This window comes from Dendrobium catenatum, unplaced genomic scaffold (genome assembly GCF_001605985.2).
Source record: "Dendrobium catenatum unplaced genomic scaffold, ASM160598v2 fragScaff_scaffold_35, whole genome shotgun sequence".
Lineage (NCBI taxonomy): Eukaryota > Viridiplantae > Streptophyta > Magnoliopsida > Asparagales > Orchidaceae > Dendrobium > Dendrobium catenatum.
This window is the reverse complement of record NW_021318497.1, coordinates 909,310-919,079: the sequence shown is the minus strand read 5'-3', so window position 1 is coordinate 919,079 and position 9,770 is coordinate 909,310. Positions and strand designations below refer to the sequence as shown.

The window sequence follows — 9,770 nt, the reverse complement described above, 5'->3', positions numbered from 1 at the left end:
AATTGAACATCTCAAGGAGATGAACCCAACAACACCAAATTGGGTCCAATTTGAGCCAAAATGGATCCAAATCGAGGGCCCAAAGTACATTTAGATTGTTCAAAGCACAAATTGGATGACCAAATGGTATCCAAATGTGACATGTTTATAGTCGAATCGAGTGGCTCGACGAGACAAATCCAACGAGCCGAAGATCGTCGAATTCTCACATCATTAGGACACTTAAACACTCGATAGACGATCCATGTTCAAGGGAATTGATATTGGCTGTCCATTAGAACACTCGCAATATGATATTAATTTTTTCACTATTTATTAGTCATGTCACTCCCAGAAAACTACAAATAGACTCCTCATTCTTCACTAAAAGGGGAGCAAGCAAGAGGTAGAAGAGAAGAGAGGAAGAGAAATACGAGAGCTCTCTAGTCACCAGACTCCTTGACCAGCGCCAGGCCATCGACCATCGTCGAACTTCTGCCCGACAGTTGTCAGACTTCCAATCTACCACAGTCAAAATTTTTGCCTGATTGTCATCATTGTAAACTCACGAACATTCATACAAAGTTCAACATACTTCTTGAACTACTATAATTTGACAATCATCAAGTTTTGAGACAGGACATTCTTTGTAACATGTTAAAATAATAGTTGAATAGATTTGACATGGGGTGCTCTCATGATTTTTTTCTCTTTTTCAAAGTTTTTCACATAACAGTTATGGTGTTCTAAGTTCACTATTTGTGTACTGGATATCTGTGCAACGCTAGAATGAAAAATTCTCTAATTTTATCGCCGCAAATATTCTAACCCACAACAACAACAAAAAAATAATTATATATATATATAAAGATGAATCTATGGTGGTAGACACGAAGTATTAAAATTTTGAGTGTTTAATATAAAAATAACATGATATAAGGGAATTACATACATATCACTTTATATCATACTATTTCAATATCTAATACCCAAAATTTTAATATTGCATGACTACCACTTATAAACAACTTTAATTTCAAATATACCACTTACATATTTCATTCACATCACGCATAGCATCCTATAAGCTTAATATTTCATTCTTTGCACCCATATTTAATGTACGAGTGATAAGCACGAAATATTAAAATTTTATGAGTTAGAAATGTAAATAATATAATATAAAATGGTATGCATTTAAATCCCATTTTACTTGTTTGTACCCATAAAAAAAAAAAGAGCATAACACAATATAGACTATGTCAATTGACTTAGGATCTGTTTATGACAATTTTATGGCTATTTTACTTTGCAGAGAGCCACCACAATTTTATTTGGCCATCACTTTCTTGCTGCTTTCTCAATGTTTTTCAAAATTTCTATAATGAGTTGTTTTTTGCATCCATAGTAGCAAAATTATTTTCTTCGGATCAACTTCGCAACTAATTTTATAATCCCATAGAAGAGAGAGAGAGAGAGAGAGAGAGAGAGAGAGAGAGAGAACTGAGGACCAAATTGCACATCAGGCCATAATATGAGGACCAAAAATAAAATTTGCCCATAGAACTAAGCATGAAAGAACACAGTATGAGCTCTATAATAAGCTCATCCGACATTAAAAATAAGTAAGTCTCTTCGGTGACATCCGATAAAACTGGAACATAAAAATTAAATCTACTGCTCTTTGTTCGCAAGCAGATTGGCCGATTAAATAGTAATCCTTAAGTCAAAATTGTAATAATTCAGATAGAAAAAAAAAATCTAACCAATCTTCAGATATGCAATCGAGATAGATGGTGAAAATGTTCAGGATGATCAAATCTAGAGCTTTGAAGTCGACTGGCCAATATCCCCTCCAACAATGGGCAACTTAATACATTGAGACAATGCAGCTACGAGCTTTCTGATATCATCAAATGTATGTGCAGCGCTGAGTGTAATCCGCAATCTGTCAAGCAAAAGAAATGCATTGCAGGAGGAATTGAGTATTGTAAAAACTTTCTGTTACCACTGAATCAAACAAGAAAACAAAGAACAACACTTCCGAGCATTTGTACTTATGTTAAGTTTAACTTTTTACCTGCATGAATTGGGAGGAACTGTTGGAGGCCTGATGGCGGTAATATGGAAACCTGATAACAACATATGCCTGCAGTGCAATGAATCAAAGGAATCAGTGAGAAGGGATTTTCAGTAACTAGCTGGAGTAATCAGTTTACGATTATGAACACGCTTGTGCCATTTGGTTGATCAACAGAAGGATTTGCAGAAAGTTTTCAAACTTTAATCTCTCTTTTCTGTGGTTTTGTCAAGACCCTTACCAATTGGCCTTGCTGGCATCACCGAGCATGCTTGCATAGGTATTAGGCTTAAGTTTGGGACGGCTTTTTTTCTGCTTCTTAAAGCAGTTTTTTAGTACAAAAATTTTAATTTTTGTATTAGGAAGTTGTTTTAATAAGCAATAAGAAAGCAGTCCCAAACGAAGTCTTAGTGTGCATGCATTGTGCGTGTGCATGAGTGTATGCGGGCACGCGGGCATGTGTGAGTATCTGTGTGCGCATGAGAGTGGTTATAATTATGCACACTTATATTCTTATATGTATATTTGTATGAATAAATATATGTATAGTGGCATGTGAATTCCCTATATTATAGGAGTCTTTTTAATAGGTCACATGTTCATGAAAAATGCTCGCGTTGGACTCCACGAGTAAAAAACTAGATCACAAACAAAAAAGTTTGGCTGATTTGCTTGATGAGTTGAGCCAAACAATTATATTCCCTCAAGTTCGGCTCTACATATATGAGTTTGTAAAAATTATTTAAAGCATGAAGGGTGCTATTGATCATGGTTGTTTGACCCATAAAGATGACGACTTTCTAGTTGATAATTGAGAGGTTGCAAACCTGCTCGCCAGCAGAGCTGATTCTTCACTTCCAACAATGATAGATATTATGGGACTGGTGACAGGAAGTCCACTTAAGAAACGGAAGTCATGCACTCTATGCCAAATGGCTCGCCTGCGCCATTTCTCCACTTTGGCCACAAAAAGAGCAGCTGCAAACTGAGAAGTCATTCATGAAGCATTGGTATATAAGATTTCAGCTAATATGCATGGCCAATAATAACAAGATAAAAACCAAACCATAATATATAGACAATCAAGAATAATGAATGCAGCTGAATTGAATTCGTGTATTCATAATACTACCATATTACATAATAGCAATATGTATATATAGATGTAGAATACATGTAAATACAATACTACAAGATGTGGGATTAATCACATATCTATTATTACTCCCCCTCAAGCCGACGGACATATTTGGACAGTAAGCTTGTGTCGAAGCATCTGAAACCTTGGAGTAGAAAGTGGTTTAATGAGAATATCAGCTATTTGATCTTTAGGGTTAATTGGAACTATACGAATTGTATGAGATTGAATATGATCTTGAATTAAGTAGTGATCAATCTCTATATATTCTGTTCTTGCATGAAATACTGAAATATGCATCTATTGTCTGGTTACCCAACGTGATAGACACCAAAATCAATTATGTAGAATTCAATGCCCTCATCAAACTGAGTTGTTACCTATATTTCAAGATTTGGCGCATGTACAAAATTTAAAAAAAAAATCATGTTTCATAAACATTTGACCATGATATTGGTAGAAAGATACCATGGGAAGCAGCAGCAATGGGAACTGGAAAAGAAGTAGAAAATATGAACGAACGACCCCTTGATTGTATAAGCTGTTTCCACTTAGTGCTGCTCAATAGTTATGAAACATTAGTTAGTGAATCTTTGAATTTTAAAAAAGATTGTAAATGAGAAACTAGTAGTATCTGGAAAAGGTGCAATGAAGAAACGAATAACTGAAAAAACACACTTAACAGGAACGCTCATTCCTGATGCCTGAATACATTGATGTATGAATATATTAATAACTGACATAATATAGAATTAGAAAGGTAGAGAGGTGACAAAATTATAAATTTTATGCAAAATCTCCAAAGAACTTCACGGGCAGGCTCATTCCTGATGCTGCGATAAAGAAATTCTAATAAATTGAAGTATTCAGAATCAACTCTAAAGGAAAAGTACTCGACAAGCAATAACAATTAGTTTACATATGCAGAAACAAGTCTTTCCTGTATGGAGAACGTTTAAGACGAGCAATTACACAAAAGGATCTGCAACAGATTATTCATCTTTCCTCATATGATAAAAAACAATATAGAAAAATGAGTAGCATAGGAGCACGAGCCCAAGGAAAGCTGCATTTCATAGTACAGATTTATTTTTTTCTACAATTGGAGTGTACACGAGGTACTATCATTTTAAAGGGTCTATACTCTACAGGTTCAAACGAGAATTCAGTATGTGTAACACTATATCATGGATTTCTGCAAGAACAGTGAAGATAAGGACATCAATTTCGGAGGTATGTTTGACAAAGGTTGGAGGTAAATATCAGTGCTGTTATTGCTATTTGCTATTTTGCTCAACATAAATGATCTTCTAACCAGTAGATCAAGTCAATTGGAAATTAATAAGACTAATACCACTATAGAACTTCATGTGATCAACAAAACCGTTATTTTGTATCATTCGACAGAACAATAATAACGTTTAGATTTAAGATAATGTAATGGATAAATATAATTAAGTACTAAAATTAACTCAATGTAATCTGCTAGATAGAAAATAGTTTACAAAAGACTAAAAACAACAAAAACAGTTTAACCTGTAACATTAACCTCTTTAAGGGTTAAATTATCTGAGTTGGAATTGCAAACCCTTGTTAAATTGAATTCTGTCAGAAAAATTGGAATTGAAAAAACCATAATATATTGAATTGCCAGATAAGTTTTTATTAGAGCAATGCGTTTCTCTTCCATAATATTGGCTTTACTGTTGAAGCTTATCAGACTTTACATAAATTAAGACTTTTCCAAGCTGGTAGAGTGGAAGGAGAAGCGAAATGTGATGTTAAGGACTAGAACAACATCAGAAGCAACCTGGAATATCTAGAAATTATATATCCTAGAAATTTTAAGTCTTCGTCTTCCAAAAAAAAAAAAAGAACATCAAAGAAAATCAACTACGTTGTGTAAAATTAACAAGTAAAAAGCACGAAGTTGAGAAATCAAATGCAACATACACGAAAATATAAGCAGGCACAAAACTTGCATGATTCGGTGATATCCAATTACATCTGTACATTCAAAAATCCAAAAAAAACTCAGTTCAAGTTAAATCAATCTAGTTCAAGATAAATCAAGCTGGTTCAAGCTTAAGTTGATTCAATCTACTCGCTTTTATACTCTCAAGCATGCAAGAGAACTTGCCATAACATAGACGACCATGACCAAGGCATTTTTCCTAATTGCAAGTAAAGCTCATTAGTTAGCCCCAACAACTACTATCTATAAAGTCAGTTCTGATGACTACTCAAAGTGGGACGGCTTCTCTAGTCAAACTATTCATCGACTACTCGGCTATTCAACTATCAATATATACCAAGTCGACAACATTTTCAAGCCTGGACAAAAAACTTCATTAAGTCGGAGTTTTCGATCAGGCTACACTATTATTGCATTTTTTCTTATTTTCTATACAGCCATGTATGTAGTCAATTCTATAACACTCAAGCCCCAACCCAATCTATATATAGAGGTTGAGGGCAAGCTCAGTTTATATGATTTTCTGTAATCAAGCACATTCTAAAAAAACCCCGGAGCTTCTTACTCTGGTATTCTTCTTTCTTTCTCTTGCTACTTTCCTATTCTCTTTTTTATTTAATATTCTTAATACAATTGGATGTGATTCATAAACATTTTTGGATTCAACAACATCCATGTATGCACAAAGATTGAACAATCCATTGAGATTCAAAAAGAGTATATAGAGATATCATACTTCATATAAAAATGGAGATTAGGATAGAGATAAAAATTTATCTATATAGATGGTTGAGAGTGAATGTAGCTATCTACTGCAAAGATTCAAGGTTTAAAATTGCATAATTAAGCCTCGAGGCGGTTTTTGTCCGTGAGGCAAGGTGTAAGCCTCGAGGCGGTATGAGGCGTAAGCCTCACGGACACAGAATTGCGTAAATGAAAAATTAAGGGTTTTAGCAGGAAAATAATAGCAATATTGTAGCTTACAATAAAAACATCTAAATGATATATGAAAATAGTGGAAAGTTAGGAAATAGATGCAATAAAATCATGTCCCAAAGTACAAAATCACACAAAATAATTCAAAAAATCAAAAACCCTAGAATTTCTTTAACTTGAAAAATCTAACCAAAAACTAAAAAAAAAAAACTAAAATCGTTTGTGGACTTCTCCTACAAGGCGGCCGGACACTTCAAGATCGCCGGAGAGAGGCGTCGCCGGCGGGAAGGGAGGTCGACCATGCGGGAGGGTCTCTGTTTCGCGACCTGGGGCTTGCGGGCAAAGAAAAAAGCGAAATGCCTGGACCGATCGGGTATAAGGGAAAAAAATTACTCATTTTAAGTTGGTGGGACCAATTGGATGAGGCGTACGCCTCACCCATAATTGCGCAATTGAGGCGCGCCTCACACAGGGTGAGGCATACGCCTCAAACATATCCCAAATTGCGTGCGCCTCGAGGCGCTTTTGGCCAGAATTGCGCAGAGGCGCGCCTCTTATTGCGCAATTTTAAACAGAGGCAAAGATGGCTGGATATGAAAAAAAAAAGAAGATATTATTGCTACTACAATTAATCTTACTCTCTCTTTCTATGCCCAACTGAAAGTTTCTCATTACTATGATCAAAAGCTTCTCTTATTAGAGATGAAAAATAACGGGCATCTTCCCTCTCCATCTACAAGAACCCCAAAAGACACCTCTTTTTTATTTTCAAATCGCAGTCCCTCTCCGCTTTATCTTCTCTTATTGTTTGCTTTTTATGAGATATCAAGCCCCTCTCCACAAAAATCTATTTGAATTGGTAACAAAGAGAAGATGACCAAATTGGTCCCCCTAACATTTTTTGAAGAACCAAAAGAGTCCCCACAATATAAAAGAACCAATTTGGTTCCTTAAATATAGTTAAATAGGGACCAAATTAGTTCTTCCGTGAGATCATTTAGGCTCCTATTTAAAAAATTCAAGGGACTAAAAAGGGACTTTTAAATAATTAGAGATCCTTTTGATCCTTCATAAAGAGTCAGAAAATCATTTTGTCCTTTATCTCTAGTAACAAAATAAATTATAATTAATTACAAGATCTTCATAGCCCACAAAAAAAATCACATGATCTTCATAGCCCACAAAACGGTGGCCTTCCGATCAGTGACGGAGCCAGAAAATATACCTAGGGGGGGCCTAATTTTTTTTTTCTTCAACTTTTTACATCCAGAATTAGGACCAATATAATCAATATTAAAAATGATAAAACTTTGGTAGTTAATTATTTTATTTTCTTCCTTCACAAAAATGACTTCAATCATCAAATCACTCGATTTCTGCTAGAACATGTTTAATATATTAACTAAATACGTGATATTAAAAATCTCATTGCACAAAAAAAAATCATAAAATCTCTTTAAGATCGAATCAATATAAGATTAAGCTAATATCAATCAAGAAAAAAAATGTAAATGAATAGGAAAGTAAATTGGGAGTGATTTGAATAGATGACCGATGTTAAATTTCTTGATCGTGGACCGTTTATTGGGCATTTAAATGTCTTAGTGATATCAAAATTCGGCGATCTTCTTGGGCTCGTTGGATTTGTCTTGTCTAGCCGCTCGATTCGACTATAAGCATGTCATGTTTGGAAACCGTATGGTAATCTAAATTATGGTTTGAACCTTCTAAATATGCTTCGGGTCTTTGATTTAAATCATTTGGGTTCGGATTGAGTTAAATTTGGTGTCGTTAGGTTCATATTTTTGAGACGTTCAGTTTGACTGTAAGTTTACTGAAATCGGAGTTTGGATGATCTCAATTTTAATTTTTAAAAATTCCAACTTGAATTTGCCTTGAGATTCGTGCCCAATCAAGATAATTTTTTGATGATGTACCAAACATTAATTTATAATTTTGAGTGTTCATTCACTCATTTACCATCTCATCTTAAGCATTAAAAAAATTAAAATTTAGCAATTTAATATCATATCTCGTTGTGCTGGTTTACCCAATTTAAGGGAATTTATTCACATTCGTGTAAATGTGCTCAGATCCGATAAGTCCTAACTGCCACGGGTCGGATCCTGACCGCATCAAACACTATTTGGATAGGATCTCATTCAAGTTTCTTCCAACTGTTTCTCTCCGCAGTGCTCGTTCAAGAATCCAAAACTCATCTCTTTGGCGCCTCTGCCGCTCCACCAATATCGAACGCAACCCTTAATCTGTTCCAGGTATTTTTCATCCATTCCGCTCCCTCGCGGTTTTCGCGCGCTGCTCTGCATTCTCCGATATATTTTTTTTAAAAGTTTGGATCTCCACCGTTGTGATCTTTCTGTGAGGTTAAAGAAGACTAGGGTTTCGAATCTGTTCCGCTTCTCTCTATTCTTGTGCGGAGCTCTGAATTGTGGTATGCGTTGCAAGACTTCGTTTTGGGGCTTTCTTGCGCTGGTCCACCGGCTGGTCGTTTCGCTAATTTGAGATTAGGGTTTATCAATTTTGATACTTTTCATGCATTTGGGTTTCTTTGTGTGGATTTGTTCGGCAGTGGCGATACGGTATTAGTAGTGGATTGTTTTTCGAGTAAGGTGCACGAGAAATTGTTGTTCTTTGGGGGAAAAATGACTGTTTTCTGGTTTATTGGTGCTAATTTAAGATTTATTTCAGGTGCACTTGGAAACTGAAGCAGTAGAGGGGAAGAATATTTCTACTACTACTGCAGCAGCAGCAGCAGCAGCAGCAGCGATGGATTCAAGCCCTGCTTCAAACAAAAATGTTGCTTTGTCCTTGAACCCAAACCTAAAATCAAATGCAAAGAGGAGAGAAGTGGTTGTTGTAGAGAGGACTTCGAAAACTAATGTGCTTCCTGACGGAGAATTGAATGGTGCGAATAATGGTAGTGTAATTTACAATGGGAAGGACCTGAACCATACATTGTGGGGAGAAACTGCTCTTGATAGGCCCAGAGATTTGGCACAGTTGAAGAAAGGAGTTATTGCAGCCTCCATTCATTCAAAGCATAGGAGATCTGTACATAGACATGCAAAGCCTATCTGGCAAACTGTTCTTAGCTCTATCACCAAGAATTTGCTGCTTCTTGCAGCTCTGCTGTATGTTGGGCAAGTAATTTGGCGATGGGCTGCCGGGGTTAACTATCCTTTATCAGCCTTGGATTTTGATAGCCGGATCTCAGAAGTGGAATCATCTTTAAAGAAAACCGCAAAAATGTTGCAAGTTCAGTTGGATGTTGTTGACAAGAAGATAGGGAGTGAGATTGGTATTGTGACAAGGGAACTTACAAAACAAATTGAAGAAAAAGGAACGCTACTTGAGAAGGAGCTAAATAACCTTGAAGCTAGAACTGATGATTTGGGCAACTCTTTCAGTCAGTTGAACGATGCCGACCTTCTCTCAAAGGAAGAATTTGAGAAATACTGGAGGGAGTTGAAGAATAGAAATCTAGAGGATGCTAATAAAGATGCATACTTGGATCATATCCGGGCACTGGCAAAGGATGTTGTTGAGAAAGAAATTGAAAAACATGCTGCAGATGGTCTTGGTAGGGTAGATTATGCTTTAGCTTCTCTTGGAGCCGGGGTAGTAAAGCATTCAGAGCCCTC

General features: G+C 35.8%; 1 protein-coding gene across 1 annotated transcript in view; it reads right to left on the bottom strand.

Annotated features, from left to right (window-relative positions):
- Positions 1–1,514: 1,514 nt before the first annotated feature.
- Positions 1,515–9,770, bottom strand: part of LOC110095014 (8-amino-7-oxononanoate synthase) — a 17,954-nt gene continuing 9,698 nt past the window's right edge. The window contains exons 5-8 of the mRNA XM_020820378.2: positions 3,666–3,754; positions 2,887–3,037; positions 2,060–2,128; positions 1,515–1,927 (exon numbers count right to left, since the gene is read on the bottom strand). Of these exons, the coding sequence (XP_020676037.2) occupies positions 1,801–1,927; positions 2,060–2,128; positions 2,887–3,037; positions 3,666–3,754 (436 nt within the window). The 3' untranslated portion in view covers positions 1,515–1,800. The remainder of the gene's footprint in view (positions 1,928–2,059; positions 2,129–2,886; positions 3,038–3,665; positions 3,755–9,770) is intronic.